This window comes from Sus scrofa, chromosome 6 (assembly GCF_000003025.6).
Source record: "Sus scrofa isolate TJ Tabasco breed Duroc chromosome 6, Sscrofa11.1, whole genome shotgun sequence".
Taxonomy (NCBI): domain Eukaryota; kingdom Metazoa; phylum Chordata; class Mammalia; order Artiodactyla; family Suidae; genus Sus; species Sus scrofa.
The window spans coordinates 8,317,670-8,339,454 of NC_010448.4; the positions used below are offsets into that span (position 1 = coordinate 8,317,670).

The 21,785-nt window shown below is 48.5% G+C and overlaps 1 protein-coding gene across 1 annotated transcript in view; it reads left to right on the plus strand.

The window, feature by feature from the left end:
- LOC106510465 overlaps window positions 1–21,484 on the plus strand; it is a 419,655-nt gene extending 398,171 nt beyond the window's left edge. Inside the window, exons 6-7 of the mRNA XM_021097070.1 lie at window positions 5,380–5,458; window positions 20,294–21,484. Of these exons, the coding sequence (XP_020952729.1) occupies window positions 5,380–5,458; window positions 20,294–20,480 (266 nt within the window). The 3' untranslated portion in view covers window positions 20,481–21,484. The remainder of the gene's footprint in view (window positions 1–5,379; window positions 5,459–20,293) is intronic.

The following is a 21,785-nucleotide window of genomic DNA, read 5'->3' on the forward strand; positions in this document are numbered from 1 at the left end:
TTTCTTTGGGCCGCTCCCACGGCATATGGAGGTTCCCAGGCTAGGGGTCTAATCGGAGCTGTAGCCGCCGGCCTACGCCAGAGCCACAGCAACGCAGGATCCGAGCCGCGTCTGCAACCTACACCACAGCTCACGGCAACACCGGATCGTTAACCCACTGAGCAAGGGCAGAGATCGAACCCGCAACCTCATGGTTCCTAGTTGGATTCGTTAACCATTGCGCCACGACGGGAACTCCCAGACTTTCTGAATTATACCCAGAAGTATGGATTAGCGGAACCTCATGAACTCTTACTTGGTATACAGACATGCAAGTCTCTCTTTTTTTTTTTTTTTTTTATCATTTCTCCCAATGCTTTTTAGGCAGACTGTTTCAATGCTTGGAATTCTCTTAGTGCCATTTTCATGCTTGTGTTTCTTTCCTTTTTAAATTACAGTAAAATAATTGAGCACCTTGTATTAGTTTCTCTACCCTTCCATCACAGATTGCCACAAACTCGTGGGCCTAAAACAACAGAAGTTTACTCTTTCACAGTTATGGAGATCAGCAGTCTGAAATTGAGGTGTGATCAGGGTTGGCTGCTTTTGGAGGATCCTGAGAAAGGAGCTGTTCCATGCATCTCTCCTCACCTCTGGTGGCTGCCAGCATCCTTGGTGTTCTTTGGTTTGGGGATGTATCACTCCATTCTCTGCCTCCGTCTTTTTTAAAATGTTAATTTTTTAATTGAAGTACAATTGATTGATAATGTTTCAGGTGTACAGCAAAATGATTTAGTTATATTTATATATATTCTTTTTCAGTTCTTTTCCATTATACACATTGAATATAGTTCCTTGTGCTCTACAGTAGGTCCTTGTTGTTTATCTGTTTTATATATAGCAGTGTATATCAGTTAATCCAAACTCCTAATTTATCCCTTCCCTCCTTTCCCCTTCGGTAACCAGAAGTTTGTTTTCTATGTCTGTGAGTCTGTTTATGTTTCATAAATAAGTTCATTTGTACCATTTTTTTAAGAGTCTACATACAATTGATACCATATGGTATTTGTCTTTCGCTGCCTGAATTATATCACTTAGTATGATAACTCTTAAGTCCATTCATGTTGCTGCAAATTATTCCATTCTTTTTTATGGCTGAGTAGTATTCCATTGCATATATGTACCACATCTTCTTTATCCATCCTCTTTCCAAGGACATTTAGGTTGTGCCTTGATCTTCACATCACCATCTTCAGTCTATGTATCCTCTCCTCTTATAACAACGCTTATTGGATTTAGGTGGAATCATATGACCTGTGTTCTTTCAGGGTTGTCCTGAAAAGCCAATTAAATGAGACCATGTAGGCAAAGCTGAGGCAAGTTCCAAGCACTAATAAATGTGAATAACCCTCCCCAGAATCATCTCTTCTCGAAGTCCTTAACTTATTTGTATCTGCAAAGACTGTTTTTCCAAATAAAGTTAACTTTGCAGGTTCTGGGGGTTGGGAATAAGACATATATGTATGTATGAATGTATGTGTGTATATATATATACACATATATATATATATATATATATATATATATATATTTGGAGGGCCCTACAGTTCTACTGATCTACGTTTACCAGGTTACACATGTATTGTTTTCATAGTTGTAAGCTATGAAACACCGACCAAGCAAATCATTAGATACATTTTGACTGGTCTGAGATTTTTCGTGGGTCTGTAGTTTCAAAGTGAAGGGGCACAGCATGACCAGAAAGCCCATTAAAAAATTGAGACAAGGAGTTCCCACGTGGAACAGTGGAAATGAATCTGACTGGAACCATGAGGTTGCGGGTTTGATCCCTGGCCTCGCTCAGCAGGTTAAAGATCCGGCATTGCCATGAGCTGTGGTGTAGGTCACAGACGCAGCTCGGATCCTGCATTGCTGTGGTGTAGGTCGGCAGTTGTAGCTCTGATTAGACCCCTAGCCTGGGAACCTCCATATATGGCGAGCTCGGCCCTTAAAAAAAAAAAAAAAAAAAAAATTGAGACAAAACTGAACTAAGAGTATAGACTCATTTCTTTGGTTTATATTGTCATTAAAATGAACCACCACGGAGCCATAATGATCGGAATAATTTAATTCTGCCATTCAGGGATTAAGAAGACCTGAAATTCATATCTCGGCTAATCTATTTACAAGGTGTTGGCCTCTAGGCAACTTTTGCCATGACGCCGTGCCTTGCTTTTCCCATCTGGTAAATAAAAATAATATGACCTATGTTGTTTCCATGTTGTCCTGAAAAGTCAATTAAATGAGACCATGTAGGCAAAGCCGGGGCAAGTTCCAAGCCGCAATAAATGTGCCCTCCCCTTTGACCCCATGTTGCTATTCATGAAATTAACCTCTCCCAACATAAACTGAGTGTATAATGCTTTATGGCATTCTTCTGCTCACTCAGAGAGGAAAACAAAAGAGAGGCCTGGAACGAAAGTCAGGAGAAGTGGACTCTAACCCAGACTTCTCCTCCCCAGCCGTTTAACCTGCAGAACCGGGCCCGCTTCCCTGAGCCTCAGCTTCCTTAACCCCAAAACAAGGGCTCCAAAGTTATCGGCCATCTCCAAGTCCCTCAAACCCCTCCTGAGCAGAGTTTACCTCTTGGTTGGCAACGTAAGTGTCGGGGAGACATCCAGCTTTCTTCTCATTTAGTCCAGACTTTCACACCATTGGTGATTTACTGATAATCTCCTAACTCAGATAGTAAAATCAGCACAATCTGGAAAAGAAAAACCAGGCCTCTCTTTGCCAGGAAAGAAGACTTAGATCTGGGGGTAAAACAGATGCAGGACTGTGTGCTTTTTCTGCCAGGCCCAGTGGATAGTGTATTCAAGGCTTGTCTCCTCCCGGAGGACCTGGCACCACCCCAAACTCAGTCTCACACAGACCAGCGTTTACAGCCTCTCCAAAACCTCCCAAGTATGTATTTCATAAAAGCAAGGCCTGGTTCAAATCCCTTGTAATGTCTCCAAAGGGAAAGAATCGAGTCAATAATCAGGGCTGTGTCTGTGTGTCGTAAATTCCCCAATCCCCTCTTCCCTCTCCCGGCTAGCACACGTGGGCACACGCACACACGCATAAACACAGCCATAAATATATACACTCCCATTTAATAGACTGGGGATTCAAATTACAGTTACAGTGTAATAAAACTGACTAATCTGCAGGGTGTGTGCAGAAGTCTGTGTGTGTTTGTGAGAGAGAGAGAGACAGAGACAGAGAGACACTTAAAAGCCTCCTCCTTTTATTGAGATCTAAATTCCCAAAACAGGAAATCCCTCTGGGACTTTGAAATAAGCAGTCTTCACAGAATTGTCCTAGAAGCTTCTTATGGGGCTGGCTACCTAATTTCCAGGTCCAGGGCACAATGAAAACACAGGGCCCATTTTTCAAAACGTAAGGATTCCAAAAGAGCCAGAGCAGAACCTGAAACCACGTGTGGGGTGAGACCTCATTGCCAAGACCCCATGCGGTTGTGCAGGAGGCTGGTCCTGGCTTGATCACCAAGATCGAGTCTGGATCAGCGTCTCACACCCTCCACCCTTTCTTTAGATATCTCACACTGACGTGCGTTCATGGAGGTGAGCACAGAAACGGAGTTGTCTTTGGAAAGAGGCAGGCCTGGGTTTGAATCCTGCTAGACAGCATACCCACACAGTCTCCTTAGACACTTCCGTTCCTCTGCTTCAGCTTCAACTCCCTGGCTCTTAAATGGAGACAGGGCGACTCATCTCCCAGATTTACAAGGAGGATGAAATGCAGCAAGACAAATAAAACCCGGAGGACAAAGCCTAGCACACAAGAGGTGTTCAAAGGTCCCTTCCTTTGGGCACAGATGTCGCAGATCTGTTCAAACAAAAACCACACTATCTATTAAAAGTGAAGATCTTGTAATTGAGGTTTGCCAGGGGTCCTTGGTGATGAGGACCAAGTGGAATGGAAAGCCTGACGCCGTGTTTTCCATCTGTCCTCTTTACCCCTAAGGAGGTTTCTCCCTTTGGGATGGGAAGGCATGACCTTCGAAAAGGCGTCTGAGCTTGGGGACTCTGGTAAGCCTCAACTCAAAGTGAAGACGAGCTGCAAGGGGAAGGGGGAGGGGAGGGGTAAGAAAGAAGGAAAAGTTGGTGCTGAGGTCTGAAGAGCGCCTCGGTTTGTTTTCTCAACAAACACCGGGAACTTTCTGGCTGCCAGGTTCCTGGAGCGGGGACGGCGCCTCCGCGGCTCCCATTGGTCAGCGCGCGGCTGTTGCTACGCGGATGGGCCAATGGCGCGCGAGGGGCGTGCTGGCTCCGCCCTTCCCCGGGCTGGCTGCGGGAGCCCGGGGGACGAGTCTGGAGCTGGCCCTTCCACCGGCCTTTTCTTTTTGTGTTTGAGGAGGGGCCAGGTTAGAGTTGGGGGAGAGCCTGGGAGGAGCGGACCCCTCCCTGCGACGCTCCCTGTGGGGTTGGGTCACCTGTCTGACTCGTTCCTCCTCTCCACGCTCTCTCGCCCTCCTGCCTTTTGCACCGCCCGGGGGAACAGGGCTGGACGCGCGGGCAATTTGATTGTGTTTATTTTTCTGGAGCCTGTGCGTGTTTTATGTTTTAATAACTTTGTCAACTCGGTGAACTTTCTCGAGAGAGCACCGGGCAGCTTCTCTCGCCTCTCTCCTTCCCCCTTGTCTCTCACTGGCCTCTGGGTCGCTTCCAAAAGGTAAATCCCCTTTCCCCCAAGAAGGCCCTTCTCACCTCCACCGCCACGCCAGCACTGGCGCTTTTGGCCTCGAAGGGCACCGTTTTCTTGCTGCAAAGCAGGGCCCCTAGTTTAGAAAATTTCCAGGAGAGACATTTCAGGGCAAGAGAGGGAAAGAGCAGCTATAAACCGCTGCTGGGTACTTTGGATTAATAGTGAAAAGCAGTAATAAAATAATGACTATTCATTTGCCGTGCTGGACGCTGTGCTAAACAGTAGTATTACTCTGTATCAGACACCGTGGTCTTGCTTTTGAGCAATTGCCATGCTTCATCTTCTTTAAAGCTTCGTGCAGATGGGTAAACTGAGGCACCCCGGAGCAGTGAAGCCCTGTATGTCTCTGGCTCCGGAACCCTTGGTTCTACCCGCTTTCTGGTGGTGTTGCACAAGTTTAAGATGGCCCTTGAGGTGAGGGGGATCCTGGGTTCCCCATCTAGGCAGGTAGCTCAGTGGAGGCCATGCTTCCCCACCCCCACCCCAAGGCAGAGCAGGCCTGTAAAGCCTTGTTCCAACACTTGACAGCAGGTGCATAAACCCAGCAGCATGCCCAGAACCATCCAGTTCAGCATATGTAACAAACTGTTTCTTTTTCCTACAAAGTTCCCTTTTTTCTTTTTTTTCCAGGTTGCTTCCTTCGAGTTTTCCCTGTTAAGCTTCACCTTGGCGTGGTCCATACGGAAGGCAGAATCAACCCCACTCACAGGTGAGGACCTTGAGCACAGAGAGGCAGGGCCCCTGGCCAAGGTCACACAGTTAAACACAGCCGCTGCAGACCTGAAACTGGAGGGGAGGCTTCCCCTCTGCTCCTCCCCTTCTCTGCTCTCCGGGATCGCTGGGGAGCTAAATTATGAAATATAAAACAACAGCAAAATGTAGGGAATTGGGAATGCAGGAGGAAAAAAAAAAGTGAGAAATGAACTCAATGTTAACTTTTTGTTTGGGCACTGCCTGGCAAGTGGCCCCTCAGCCAGGAGCAGGGGTGACTGGTGGAGGAGCGCCTGCTGGCAAGACTGGTTTCTACCGAGCCCAAGGCTCCCTACCACCCTACCCTTGTTCGAAGCCTGGCACCACAGGGAAGCATGTCTGTACTCAGTCTGCTGTTGCCCAATAGGCCCTGACTCGTCTTCCTTCTTGCCTTTCCTCCGGGAGAGGACCTGGCTGTGCCGGCCTCTTTCCCTAACAGAGTAGAATCTAAGAGGTGTTTCTTTTCTGATGACTTCAAGGAGATGTGTTTGAACTTCCATACCCAGTGTGACCCAGCTGGCGAGAGCCCTTCCAGCCCCACCCATCCCCAGAGACTCTCTGGATCCCAGGAAGATAGTACTGTCTCCTTCCTTAAATCCCCCAGCTTAAGAAGCCTAGCCTAAACCCTGCTCCTAATCTTTCGCTGTAAAGTTTATCAGCTAAAACTTTCCCTTAAAACCTATGGAAAATAAAAATCGGGATTGGAGCAGAGCAGATGGTTGTGTTTGCAGAAGCTGATCTCATGGCTGTTTTCCCTGGTATTGCGCTGTAACGCTTTCGGCAGCCCTGAATTCTAAAGAATGTCTGCAAGGCGCCTTTCTTCCTGAACAAGAACCTAAATCCCTCCTCTTGCAACCTCTGCTCCCTCCCAGGCCTTGCGGGGCAGTGAGACACCTACCCACGCAACGCAGTTTCTCCTGCTTTCAGGATTCTCTGGGGCCGAGAGCCACACAGACAGGCTTTCTCCTTCCACAAGCATTTCCTTGGAAGGTGCTCCGTCTCTGTGGTGGGCACCGCGAGTCCCATCCCCGTGCTTCCCGTCAAGTGGGAGAAACCCTGCTACCCAAACCCCATCACCAACCCAAACTTAGTTCTCTGTGTTACGAGGCAGACATTCATCATGCCACTGTCACAGAGTATGGAGGGTCTTAAAGTCATTTAGAGCAATCCGGGTAGGCTTCATGGAGGAAGTGATGTTTGTGCTGAGGTTTCATGCATGGACATAGCGCAGAGGCTGAGGGTGAGGGTGGGTGGGAAGAAGAACCAGCACGGGCATATGTTCTTTGCTGGGTCTGATACCCACTTATCCGCTGAGAATGTTTAGCAGAGCCTCTTGTAGCCCAGTCCGCTCTCTGTGGATGGGAATTCCTTTTTATTGAGACTGGTAAAATGACCTTCTCCAAGAACACTGGTCTTTCTCTAAGGAATTGAGACCACATGTTTAGGCCTGGGCTGGCTAGGTGGCTGTACAGGTCGCCAAAGAGAGAAAACCAACACATTTTTCACCGCTTCCATCATCAGGGACTAGCAACTTGAGACCTACCGACTTCTGCCTTGGCCCAGTGTAGTTTCTCTTATTAAGAGTGTTAACCTTTCAGCGCCCCTGCACGAAAAGAATTCAGCTTCAGATGCCTCTGCGATTTATGAAGGGCCGGTAGGAGCCTGGTATTTCCTAAGTATGACCCCCCGGGGACCCTTCCAGCCACCCTGGGGGACAGAACTTTTCAGCCCCTTTTTGCAGATGAGAAAAACAAGGCCCAGCAAGCGCTTGGGGCCTGACTCCCACTGTGTGACCGGGATGCAGAAGAGGGCAAAGTCCCCTTTGACAGCTCATAGAATGAGCATTTTATGTCACAGATTCCCAAAGGGTCGAGTTTGGACAGTACTCCGGAGCAACGTTTTTGCTTTTGCTTTTTTTTTTCTTCAACTCCTACCCAGTGGTTGATCTATCAACATCCTGCAATTTTGGAAATTTCACTTTATGATTCACAAGTACCTGGAATCTGCAGAGGATTTTTGCTGTTAGGAGGAAAGGTAATTGCTTCTCCACTTGATGCCATTTCTACTTACAAACGGTTTCAGGGGACCGCTCTGCTTTCGGACACTGAGGAAAACGCCGTGCCGTCTTGGTCTCAACCGCCGTCTCTCCTCCAATAGGGAAGTCACTGTCTTCTGATGAAGCCACGTTGACTTGCAGGTCTTGGATGATTCAAAAAAAAAGATCTTTCCATCTCTGGACTTCCAGCTAGGCCTAAACAGAAAACATGACCTTTTCAGAAAAGACGTTTATTCAAGGTTTAAACCCAGTGGGTGGGCATCAACAGAATCAGGTGTGCTAACAGCACGCCCTGCGTCTGGAGAGGATACCAGCCCTGCAAATAAAGGAAGAACCCAGAAGACCAGATCCGAATCTCGAAGAGCCCTCGAGGAGCCATGCTCCCATCACTCCCTGCCGTCTCCGCTGCCTTCTTAGGAGTTTGAATTATGAGGTTAAGTACTTGAATCAACCATACTTTTCAGTGATCTTCCAGTGGAAACCCTTCTGGACCAAATACCACCAAAGGGAGCCTCTGTGCCTGGGTTGGTGGTGAAGGGTCATGGAGTTGCCGTTTTTAGAGTCAGCTTCCCAAGTCCGCGGGGCACCCCATGCTTTGCTTCTTGTTGCCTTTCCAGTTGGGTGCTTCCCTGAAGGATACCTAGTAGCTTGCACCTGACCTGAATACCAGTCACAGCAGCCTCCTCAGCTAGAGCCATTCTTAATGTATCCATCCGTCCAACACATATTTCCTGAGCTCCTACTGTGTGCGGTGCTGCAGCGATGCGGTCAACAACAGTCCTGTCCCTGCTTTCAGGACATTCACAGTGCAGTAGAGGGGAAAAGACAGTGTTTAAAGGACCAGGGATGAAATTCAAATTGATGCAGATTGAATTCCCCTCGGAAAACTTCCCTCTGGCTCCAGAGAATGGACTAGGGGCTGGGGGAGGGGCGCCACTCTCTGCCACCTGCTACCATTCTGTGTGACACCGCTAGCACTCAGTCACCCTCTTTTTTAATTTCCTGCAAGCACCGCACACACGTGCCCTGAAAGGCCTGCGTTTGTTTTCTTTTCCCCCCGGTGGCCAGTCTGCCTTTACAACACACAATGGAAGCTTCATGTAGGGAGGCACTTCCTCCAGTTTGCAGAATTCCTGGAACCAAGAGGGAGCCCTGTCTTCTTTGTTGAGCCCATGAGGGACTTGTCCCTTAAACTCCAGTAAGGCAGGAATGCTAGAAGCACCTGGGAGAAGGCACGTGGGAATTCCGAGAGGCAGTGGGAGGCCCCTGTACCTGGTGGGAAAGCCCTGCTGGCCTGAGCTGTTGTCACTCAAGGGGCTCCGGTCTGCTCCCTAGGAATCCCTGGGGGATTTGGAAAGAAGACCTTTCTTTGTTGTCGTAATTTAATTGCTGGTTAGCACTTCCATCCAAGTTCAGCGATAACTTCTGGAATTTGCACCTGAAGAACTTTTTTCTTCTTTCATGCTCCACTCCTACCCCCCCCCCCCCCCTGCTCTCTTCCCAGAAATGGGTGCCTGGCCGAAAACCCATGTACTTAGCAGTTGGCTGTGGCAGCACATGAGTAATCTCCCACCTTCATCAAGGAAGGAAGAAATGGAAAACTTGATCCCCAGGTGGCTTCGCAGGAACTGGAAAAAAAAAAAAAAAAAAAAAAAAAAAAACGAAGATGCTGGCATTGTCCAGGGCTTGTAATATTTTCCTTTTTAAAAACAATCATTATGTTTGTGCTCGCAGCATGCTTTGTCATCACTTCTGATCATGATTCTCGACATCAGCACAACATTTTATCCATTTTTGAGGGAGATGCCGCTGAGGTCAAGCGGGGTGCGGGCTGCATTCAGCCCAGACGGCTAGGGCCCCGGGAGGTGCAACAGGCAGAGCTTCTCTGTCGCCCTTGCCAACAGCTCCTCCCAAGGTTACCTCTCCCGTGCGTGGTGACTTGCAAAGGAGAGGGACTTTGCCCCACAAGGCAAGAAGCAGCATCTTCTTCCACTGTTGGGGCTGGAAGAGAGGGCTGTGTGCGCAGTACCAGCATCGACCCCGTCTCTGTGGCCTGGCACTAGCAATTAAGGATGTCGTCGCTCATCCCCACATCGCAGACAAGGAGGGGGCGGTTGGATGTCACCGGAGGAGACAGAAGATGGATAGCCGTGGAGGTTCCTCTGTCCTATTGACGCAGACACACCCGTCTCTCTGTCTCACTGCCTGCATCACCTTCAATTTGGCCAGATGGACATCATCAGGGAACTTTTGTCTGGACCAGGAGCCTTAAAACACTCACCAAAAGAGCTGGCTCGTGGGAGAAATGAGGATGGGGCCATTAGAAGTTGGGAGCTGGGGCCATTAGGAAGCAGCCGGGCTCTGTGGATGCACAGGGGGATTTGTGCTCGATAATGGGAAATGTGAACACAGGTTAGTGCTGTGATTACAGCATCCTGGAGGGGGGCCCTGAGAGGCCAGGAATAGATTAAGACTCACTCAAGCAGAGGTTGGCGGAAGGGAGGAAGGTCACCTCTTCAGATCCCGGGGAAGGTACCCTTGTGGTCTGAGGCTTTCTCCTCCACCATGCAGACCAGAAGCGCCCTTTCCAGGGTCCCCCTGGGGAGTGGCTCATGCATATCCTGTCCTAAGACCTGGGACACATGGACCGTCGGACGGGGGCAAATTAAATGCAAGTCCAGGACAGACGTCTTTAGAGGTCTTAGACACCGCCATCCTCTACCCTGTGTGGCCTGAGGGCTGTTCCTAGGGGGCCCTGGGCAACACCCATCAAGAGCCTCAGAAACACAAGTTTATTCTGAAAAAATATTTCTATATGCGTCCACCCAACGACTTGTAACTAAGAGCACCGGTGTGCTGTTTATACTGGGGGGAAGTGGGAACTGATCTAAATGGCCAACAGCAGAGGGGAAACGCTAAATCAGTTGTGCATTCCTGCAGAGGCGCTCGGCAGACCTTTAAAGGTAAAATCACGTTAATGACGTGGGAGAAGGATGATGGCGTGTTAAGTAAAAAAAAAATGCAGGTTTCACTAAGAAAGCAGGTGGAATACGATCCCACTTCAGTAGGGAAACGGGTCTGAAAGCAAACAGGCCAGTTAACAGTGGGAGTCTCTTTGTAGTAGGATTATGGGTGCTATTTTATATCCTTTTCGTAGTGTTTAACGTTTTCACAAGTATTTTTTCATGTATTAATGCACATAAATATGTGTGGTTAATACATAGATTACACTCCCTTTCTTTTTATTTATTTATTTATTTTTTGCCTTTTCTAGGGCCACTCCCACAGCCTATGGAGGTTCCCAGGCTAGGGGTCCAGTCGGAGCTGTAGCCACCAGCCTACACCAGAGCCACAGCAACGTGCGATCCCAGCCGCGTCTGTGACCTACACCACAGCTCACGGCAATGCCGGATCCTTAACCCACTGAGCGAGGCCGGGAATCGAACCCGCAACCTCATGGTTCCTAGTCGGATTCGTTAACCACTGCGCCATGACAGGAACTCCACACTCCCTTTCTTATCTTTCTTACCCTACTTCACTCTGTGCCACAATTCTGATATCTTGGGCATTTATTTCTTATTTTCTGTATGTCACTGTTGCTCCGTCCTCTGGCACAAAAGCTTCCCAAGAGCAGGGTTTGTCTTGTTCAGAAATCTAAATCCCCGCCCCTCTCTAGCGCACAGTGTTAGACAGAGTTCCACAGGGATTCACCGAAGAAACTGGTGTACTCCTTTGATAATTGTAGAAATGGACTATTACTAACATAGAAAGGAAAGTTGTGATTGCAGCGAAGGTGATGCTCCCCCTCCCCCATGTTCATGACCATGACAAAATCAAACCAGGTACAGGACAGGTTAAGCGTAGCCTCTGTCATGGCAGGTGAGCGGCGGTAGCCACTGATGAAGTTGCAGATGAGGAGAGGAGGTGAGAGGCAGCCGGGCAGTGGAAGGTTACTTTGATGACTCTAGGCTTTTAACCATGGGATTCTGTTAAGAAAGACTCAGACCTTGGGGCAGAAATTCCCAGAGTAAGACCAGTATGCAACTCAAGGTTGACATTTGCTGTGGGAATTTGGTCTTTCCATTTAGAATGTCCAGCTCCCATCACAGTAGATGCATAATACCTTTCACCTGAAGACAGAGGTTTAGCAAGCACGTGGCATCTTGAAAAGGTCTCATACATACTGATTGAGAATCCTGACTCCATACTTCTCAGCTTTATGACCTCACTCGTGATACTTAAACCTTCCTCATCTGTAGTTCTCTTACCTACAAAATAATACTGACCTTACAAGGTTATTTTATGTATGACATGAGACTGTATAGAAAAGGTCTCACCTGGTACCAAGCATATGGTTTTCCCCAAATTCACACCATTTATGGTCACGCAGATCTGGTTTACTAAGAATGAATTCAGTAGTGGTGACACATAAAGAATACCACTTTCCACACTTGTGACAATCAGGGCATAAAGTCCGCTTATTTGAGCTGTGACTTCCTCTATCCCATTGTGGTCTGCAGGCTCCTTGTATCCCAGCTACCTGAAGGGTTTGTTAAAACAGGGCACGGGTTAACAATGCAGATTCCCTGGCCCAGCACCTGGGAGTGAATCTGAGCATCTTATCCTCAGGGGTCACTAGGTGATTCTAAGGCATCTTCAAACATGAAACCCACTGCAACTGGTGCTTCTAAGAACACATCCAAGAGCCTATTGTAGCCTTTTTAAAGTCAAGGCACAAAGTTTGCTTCCTTCCTCCTCTTCCAGTCCAGGCTTTTCCTTCTCCTAAGGGTGACGTCACAGAGAGTGGCTTTGTGAAGGAGTACAGACCTGCGCCATGTAGTATCTAGGCTTCCTGCAAATACCATTCAGTGACAGAGCCTTGAGCTGCCATGACTGCATCTTGCAGGACTGTGACCACACACAATAGTGCTAAATGCCTAGGGGGTTTTTTTGGGGGAGGTGGATGGGGGCGCTGCACTGGCAGCATATGAAGTTTCCCAGGCTGGGGGTTATTGGAGCTGCAGCTACAGCCTACGTCACAGCCACAGCAATAAAGAACCTGAGTCACGTCTGTGACCTACTCCACAATTCATGGCAGCACCAGATCCTTAACCCACTGAGCAAGGCCAGGGATCGAACCCTTATCCTCATGGACACTACTCAGGTTTGTTACCGCTGAGCCACAACGGGAACTCCCCACATGGCTGGTTCTTGATACGGATTCATTTGGTCTCCATTTGCCTTTTTAATGTGCCCAAGTGATCTAAGGAAATCTGACTCAAACAAAGGAAAGATCTGTCCCAATTTTCACACCTCCTCACAAATTACTCTTTCTCCCTATTTCTCTGTATTTCTCCCTGCCGATCCTTGACTACATAAGTTTTACGAATTCATCATTGTTACATTGATGTGTTTCCAAGATAGAGTTCTTTTCATTTCCTGATCAGTATCTTCCCCACTTTCCCTTTGCTGTCATCTGTCCCACATGAGAGAATTTCTTCCTTTGTATTAATTAATTCTGAACCTTTATGTGAGGCTTCGCTGCTCTCAGAGCCTTGTCATGCCCACTTTCTTATGATCAGAACCAGGTTCATTTATTCAGGTAGTTGCTTCATTCTTGCTCATGAAAAGCATCTCAGCAGAGACGGCTCCCACAAGATGCTGAGACGCTTGGACTCTGTTCCTGCAGAGATCCACGTTCAAGTCTGGCCACCTAAGGCCAGAGAATTCAGACAAGGAATGTAGCTTCCCACAGGCTGTTTCTCGTGTCTGTACAACATAGATAATCAGCACCCAGTCTCTAGAGAAGCTGCGAGAATAACATGAAATAATCACTTGAAAAATGTTCAGACAGTGCTGGTGTAGAGAAGGGGTTCCAGTAATGCCAGCTATTATTGTAATCATCACTGTTATTAAATATATTTGATAAAGGCTTTTAATGACTCTAGGAAGTGAGAGGAAGCTAACTCCATTTGGCCCGAATTGACCCCCACATCTAACTTGGGCCAGTCCCCAGTTGTCAACCCAGAATAGGAAAGAAAGAATGACATTTCGTGCTGTGCCCTTCACTGATTATTTATTTAATGGAGAGACTGGGAATCTGTTTTATGTGACGTTTTCAGATAGATAATTTTGGAGATCTCCCCCCCGCCCCGAAAAGCATATATTTGGCCTGTTTGGTTAAACTGAAACCCAAACATGTCATAGTTTAGAAATGTTTGCACCTACTTTTTATAGTCTTCAGATGGGATCTTTTCAGACTGGGGTGGAGATGGGGGGAGTTCTTTTTGCCAAACTTCTCCTGGGAACGCATGCCCTTGCAGGTCTCGGCAAACTCACTTAGTTCCAGGAGTTCAGGCTCCGGTAAGCTCTGGACAAACACCAGAGGCTCTGAGATGCTTAATTGAAATGAGCCCCAACTTCAGCGTTTTATGAGGTACGCCCATCGCTAATTTTTCTGGCCAAGTTTTCACGGGCCTCATTGCGACTGGGCTCCTGTCAGCACCTGGGAGACTCAGGGCTGCACCACGGAGCCTTGGTCTGCTTGGCTAGAGCACACCTCCCAGAGCAGCTGACCCTGAGTGCGTGTCAGTACACACTGCGTGTGCACACCAGGGCCGGGGGCCATTTCTTCGTCTGTACACCTTGTCCAGAAGTTCCAGAAAAGCCAGACCTCACCTTCCCCTTAGCCAAGTCCTGCAGGCTGCGACCAAGTTCTCGCTCCAACATAACAAGTCTAAGAAACAAGGGAACACCTAATCTGAGAAGCCTGCCAAGCTCCTGTGTGAATTGGGAGTGGAGCAGAGCCTGGCTTGTGATAGCAGGAACAGAATATCTGATGGAGCACAGGGGTCATCTGAGAGAGAGGCCCATTACTCTCCCAAGATCTGCCATCTTGCTTGGTTTGGACAAGCTCCTCCCAACCCAAGTTCAGAATCATCTTGGAAACTTGTCTTCAGCTACCCCCAACGTGCCAAAGATATGATTGGAATCACTTGCCAAAAATATCATTGGAAAACGGCACCCATTGAAAGTTTGAATGGAACAGCATCTAAGTGTCCATGTCAGTGTCAGAATGTTCTTTGGGCCAACAGGAAACAACCTGAAGCGGCACAGGTTGGGTTAACAGCACGCCAGAATTCCAATCCCACGTTCACGTTACCCTTCAGAAGGTTCTGGATTGGTCACACTCCAGTTAGAAAGAGTCAATGGCAGGAGCTCGGTGGCAGCAACCTAGTATGACAAGGTGTGATGGTGTTGAGGAAAGGCAAGCAGGGTACGAGGCCGCAGCCAGAGAGGGTTCAAGGCTGGGCTCTCCTCCTGCCCCTGGGACTGGAGAGACAGAAGGAGGACATGCTCTTGTCCAAACTCCAGAGTCCGAGTTGTGTGACACGGGACAGCGGCTGGGCTGGTGGAGGCCTCCTCGGCGGGGCTGGGCCTGCGATGGAGAGACAGGCCTCGCTGGAGATGCTGGGCACAGAGAGGGAAGAATACTCCGCTGCCCTTCTCCTCCCACTCCAGGCTCCAACCAGGGCCTCCCGGGACTGAACATAACCAGAAGCCAGTTCGCAGGGACCCCGGGAGAGAGGGGTGTCGGGACAGTGTGCCCTGGGAATGCGTCTCATGGGTCTCATAGAAAGTTGAGGTACAAGCAGTTCACGCAGGTGACAGAGGCCATTTTAGGTCATTTTACGGGGGCGCTGAGAACTGAGCGAGCCACGCTTACTTGAGCGCAGAGACCTACATTTCACACCACGTCCATCGTCGGATTTCATCCCTGGACTGCCCACGTCACACGTTCTCGCAGACACTTAACTTTCACACTGCCGATTTCTTCTTGCCCTATGGTCTCCATGCAAATTTTCCGATTCAGAAAAGAACCCAACCCTCTCATGGGCACATACTTAATTCACAGGCAGGCTGGCGGGGACATAGATGGCCAGCATCACACCCTCAGTAGACTGAGGTCAGGATCCCAGGATCCATGAGACCTGACCACGGCCACGCAAGGATCAGGCTGAGACAGACACGTGCACCGCTGGTCCTTCGTGCCATGATGCCAGTAAAGCCATCCAGCAGCTGTTTTTCAGGGTGATGTTGACACACGTCAAATACATAAACATTCCTATCAGAGTGACTCATTTGAAGGGAACCGTCAACTCGGAGAGGTGACGGAGAGGAGGAGGGGAAGCATTTACAGCGGTTCGAGATGGGAAGACCAGCTCACCGTTCAGGGTTTTTGTTCTGGAGGGAGTGCAGCCATGGTCTTACTGCTCTTGCATCGTTGTCTGGTGGCATCACCATTGTTGTAACGTGTATGTCGCCTGAGCTCCACTCCCTTAGAAATCTGGAGGAGGTCCCCGAGCCCCCAAGTGGACACAATGGGCCTCCCTTGCTGGCATTGCCACCTCTGCCCCTCTGGCCAGGTCTCTCTCTGTGCTTCAGAGCATCAGGAGCCGGGGGACCTGCAGCATCTGCCTTGGCCACTGCCTCAGCCTCCTCTCTCTCATCCTTCCCTAGACCATGCTGAGAGGATGCACAAGGCTGCCTCTGGGTCAAGTTCAGGGGTGCTGCCCCCTCTCTTCTCAGTCTCCTCTCCACACAGTGAGGACTTGGTTGCCACTGTTCCTGTTGCCCGCTTCTACTCTGTTTGGTTTCAAGGAAGAGCTGTCGGCTTTGGACTGTAAATGACATGAAGCAGAAATCCATCAGTGGAAACCAAATGTGCAGCTGAATAAGTGACGGTCCTTAGAGCTGCAGGGCCAGCCCTTTCCTCTTCTGGCCTCCGAAGGGCTGCCCCACCTTGTGCCCTGTCTGCAGGGAGAGCGGTTTCTCCCTCTGGGGCACGACCTCACGCATGGCTCAGTGCCAGTGTCTAAGCCTGATGACCATGGAACCCAGAGGAGGGAAACTGCCCGCCATGTATCCAGGTTTAAGGTCGACCTTCCACCGCTGTCATAGGGTTCACCTCACCCCAGAATGGTGGACCACGGCCATCCCCATTCTCCTCAAGAGGACCCCTCTCCACCCCATCCTTCCACCCACCACGCACGTAACCCCAAGCAGGTGATCTGAATGCATGTGCCCAACACCCAGGTGGTCCCCGACGTCGGGGCCATTGAAGTGTCAAGAACGGTTTCCAGAGGTCATCAGCATAGTGGTTCAAGATGGTCTTTGCAGGTTCTCTTTTCACAGTGGCTCCCTTGAGATGAGATGAGCACGCACTCAGCCCTCATCTTCTGTTTCATACCCTTTACCAGAAACACACAGATGTCAGCCAGACGCGCCACGATTCAGTCTCGGCTACTTTAGGGATAACTGTCTACATCTTGAGGACCACGCTGGGGTCTACACTGGAAGTCGAGCCGTCCAAGGATATCTTGCACATTTTTTGGATATTCTCAACTCTCTTCCCACGATGCAATAACAGTTTAAACAGATAGCTCTTTTTGGTTTTTTGGATTTTTTTTTTTTTTTTAATGGGTGTGTGATAGAAAACAAAAGGAGAAGGTGTAATCAGAAACTATAAGTCTCTCTTAGGGACTCTTCTTCCAGGCAGCCGATTCGCCTTTGCCCTCATCTGGCTCCCATGGAACGGCCACGTTGCCGGCCATTCCACTGAGTGCTGTTCATCAACCAGCCCTGGTTGTGCGGTGCCTCGTTCAAGGCAGGGTTTTGAGTTCTACCGTCATCACTGAGGAAGGCCGCTGAGATCAGACAGGTTCAAACTTCCCTCCTCCCTCCCTCTCCCTTTTTTTTTTTTTTCTTTTATCTTTAGATACTTTTTATTAAGGGGAAATATGACAGTACCTACCAGATTTTAATAAAATTGAAACACAAGAATTAATATTAACCTTTATACATATGAAATATATATCACCTATGTATTTTACAATAAACTTAGCTCCCTCTCTTTCCTTCCTTCCTTTTCCCGGCTTCCCTTCTGTCCTTTATTCTTTTTTAATTTTTTTTTTTTAACCATCGTTGGTTATTTTTCTGAGCATCTCACATACCTATAAAAAGCCCATCTACTGCCTTCTGTTACCTAAGGTCACCAGAATTGATCTTATAGAAATAAAGGCATCTATGATTCACGAAGCTTCTCCTCCAGCTGCTGCCAGCTGTTCGGATTTCTTTCCCTTCCCCTCTGTCCCCTCAGAGCCTGAGCCTAGTTTAGGGGAAACCTGAGCGAACTCCCCGGTATTTCCTCTCTTTCCTGTTGGCTCAGGAGAGTCAGGGCCCCTCCAGGCAGAGCAGGCGTCTCCGGGGAGGTGCTGTGGCCCTGGCCTATTTCACATGTTCCCTTTAACTCTTCGCAGGGTCCTGATCTTATGATAACTTACAGTTACCCTTGTCCCATGAGATCTTGAAACTTGGGTCCAACCCCAGATACATGGCTTGTGCCTGGCATCTCAAGCCCCCCCCCCGGTTTTCCAGAAGTCTCTGAGTTCCTGGGGTGCATTGCTGCATGCCCCTCTGTGGCTTCCTAGATTCTCTGGTTGTCTGGGGCATCCACATGGAAACAGAAATCCGTTTTCCTTGTTGACTCAACAACGCCACTAACATGAAGTATCGGAGTATTTGGGTGTACTTTTCTGACGTTTGGGGAGAGTGCTGGGAGTGGCCGTGCTGTGGTTTCTGAGCTTCCCTCTCCCCCACCCCCATCTTACTGGTTCCTTCCTCCTTCCTGCCCCTCATCCCCCCGTATCTCCCCTCCTCTGCTGAGGAGCAATAAACACATTCCTCTCTCTGCCCCCTGCAGAGCCTAGCTGCTCAAATCAAGGTCCCTGAAGGCCTTAGCTCGCATCCCTCCCACTCGCCAAGGAGGTTTTCAAAAGAAATATCTTGTTCTTCATGGAAAAAAGTCTGCAGAATACATCTTTCTCTCCACGTAATTAAACCTAACTACCTAACTATGTGTGATTTAATTTCCCTTATCTTGACTCCCACTGGCACATGGTCAAAAAGTAAACTTTGGCACAAAATGTAGGAGAAAAGAAGAAGACGTGAAAGCCCGAAAGAGATGAAAAGCATAGGACAGGAAGAGAAAGAGAGAGAGAGAGAGAAGGGGAAACGGGGGAGGGAGATGGGGAGGGGCCCTTGATACCGCAGTTTTAAGACCTTGTCCTTCTGAACAGTGGTTTTCAAGCTGTCCTGCAAGTGGGTGTCCCTGGGGGGGTGTCGTCAGCATTTTAGATTTGTGAAGTCTCGTCCCCACAAAGGCCTTGACCTGGTAAGACCTACAAGGACTACGCTTTGAAAACTCTTCTAGAACGTGCTTCAGCTTAAAGGAGACTCTGAGATAACATAAAACTAAATGCAACTAAATCGGGGAGGCTTATGATTTTTTTTTTTCCTACTGATTTATTTGAACTGTACAGAGATCACTCTCTCGGCCTTGACATTGCATTTTGGCCTGAAAATCTGAAGTTATCTCAAGTGGCAAAGTATTGAACAGGAGCAATAGAAAACTGGGTCTGTTTCAAATCCAGCCTTAACAATTACACATCAGCCCTACTCAGTACCTCTGCAGGCAGAGACAAAGTCAGGTCATCCAAGAAAGTGTTGGCTGAATTCCTAGGACTTTTGGGGGGACTTCTTTTAAAGAACATGTCATGAAGTGGTCGTGAAATAATACATGGAAAGAACTGAGTGCTTCGCCTGGAGCAGAGTGTTAAGATAATGCAAGGACAGTGATGCATCTGTGGGAGACACGGAATGGCATAGCTCCCAGGGATGTCAGGTCCAAGGTACCTGGTCCGTCTCACCTATGAGGAGAGTACCTGCTCCAGGTGGTGAGCCAGGAAACAGGATGACGTTGGCACAGCTAGCTTTATCTTCAAGCTGCCATCGCTAATGCTTTATGTGACCCTGCTCGACTTTCATTCCTTCTGCAGCCATACTCAGGTGATTGACGCTGCCCCACCCCCATGCCTCCTCTATTTCTGGCCACCTTCCTCTTTCAGCGACAGAGCTTAGCCTAACTGGAGGAGGCCATCCAGGCAATGCAAGCAAGCTCTCGTCACATTCCAGGAGCTTGACTTAGTCCATTGAGGCTGCGGTAACAAAAGTGCCATGGACAGGCTGGCTCAAACAACGAATAAGTTATTTCTCACAGTTCCGGAGGTGGGAAGTCCAAGATTAAGGAGGCAGCAAAATTGGCATCTGATGAGAACTTGCTTCCTGGCTTTCACCAGGAAGGGGTGAGGGAGCTCTCTGGGGTCTCTTTTTAAAGGGCACGAATCCTTTTCATGAGGTCTCCACCCTCGTGACCCCAGCACCTCCCAGAGAGCATCCTATTGAGGACAAGGTTTCAACATAGGAATTTGCGGGATGGGATGCAAATATTCAGGCCATAGCACTCTTAATATTCAAAGGGTGCACACACGGGCATCAGAATAGGGCTGAGAAAAAAAAAAATCCCACTGCGAAGAGCCTGTATGAAGTTAGTCCAACAACACACAGTGTACACATTTTGAAGAACCCTGTCGAGTAGACCGTTCCTGGTCTGCCACCGTACTGTCTGAGTCAGAGCCCTAATTCCCTGCCTTTTTCCTAAACTCTGCTATCTCGGTTTTCTACTGAGAGCTGGCTGCCGCCCCATGTTCTTGAACATGTGTATGCACCAAAGGGAGATATCTCTGCACCCCGCACCCTGAGAACTACATCCTCTTTTCAGGAAAATCCAAAAGCCTGCATGGCATGGTGAAAGTTTTCCCCTTATGCTTTCTTCTCCAGGCCTCCACCAAGGCTGCTGCGGGTCTATCAGCTTGTTCCCCGGGAGTTCAGGAGCCTCCTCAGACCTTCCCGAGGGTCCTCCAGCGAGTCCTCAGTCTCAGCTCTCACAGGTATGAAGGGGATCACAGGCTTTTACCTTTTTAAGCTTATGAAGAAGGCAGCTCCTTTTCTTTACGTCAAGAAGTAGCGCGTCTTCTTAAAAGCCAACCAATGACTTTGTGCGAGATCCCGTCTGGACAGACAGTTCTGTAAAGAACCCACACAAAAGTCGGTTCTTTTGTATCCATTCCTGATCTCCTGGTAATGAAAACAGGTTTGGGCAAGATCTCCCTCACAGGATCTTACTAATTCAGAAGCCCCTGGACTCATGCCTTCATCATCTTCCATACAGATATTAACTTTCAAAATCCCTAAGCTGTAGCTTATTCTGAGTCCCATAGCCCATTGCATATACTTTAGCAATCATAGGGGGCAATAAAAATGCTTTTGGTGTGAACCTAGCTTAGTGTGTTTGAAGCACCATATGATGCAGGCGAGGTCCCTAAAATAGATGAGCGCAGACTCGTATGCTTTCAGAGGGACCGTCCCTGTGGCTTGCTCTGTCGTTGGTAGATAAATGCAATTTAACCTGCTTGAGCATTTTTGACGTCCAGTTGAAGGGGCTTGGACTGTACATAGCCTCGGAGCCTGGAACTTCCCCTGGGCTGGGAATATGGAAAACACAGCAGCTCCGTCAGATCGTTTAACTTGTCTTGGGATCCTGCTCTCAATATTGGTAGTCGTCTAACGTGACATATCTGCAATTAAAGGGTGATGTCAGTTGACACGATGCCACAGAGGCCAGTTAAACACTGTTCCTTAGAACATAAGAGCAGGAGTCAATCCCGAAAACATTGGTAGTGGTCCAGAGACTGAGTCACTTGGCCGTCTCAGAGCGTCTACGCTAGCTGGAGCATGTCAGGAAGCCCAGGTTCCCTTCTCACCGTGGAAGCAGGAACGCAAGACGCAGGGAGATGTACTTTGAAAAGAACGCCCTGCTCTGGGGGACCTGCTCTTTCTTTCCCTCACGACTCAGGTCTCATCTTCTTTGTGGATCTTAACCCCGGTACTGCAGCTCTCCGGCTGTGCTGGGCGGGAAAAAGAAATACTGCACGTCCGCATTATTTCTTTACTCAGCGTGCTTTTAGGTGCTTGGCTTTTTTTTTTTTTTTTTTTTTTTTTTTTTTTTTTTTTTTTTTTCTTCTCCTCCTCTGCTTGTTGCAAAAGAGCTGGGAATTGAAAGATTAACCTAATTTAATTTCAGGGCACCTCCCATTTTGATGGAAATACTTAGAATATACTATAGACTTGTAAAAAGCATGCCCAAAGTATACTCAAATGACTCTGTACTCATGTTTGCACAATCGAAACTTCCCACTAATAGAGAAATTTCCAGCATGGAAGAGAGAGACTGTGGCTGCTGCTCTAGAAGGGAAGCATGGTTATGTTTCTG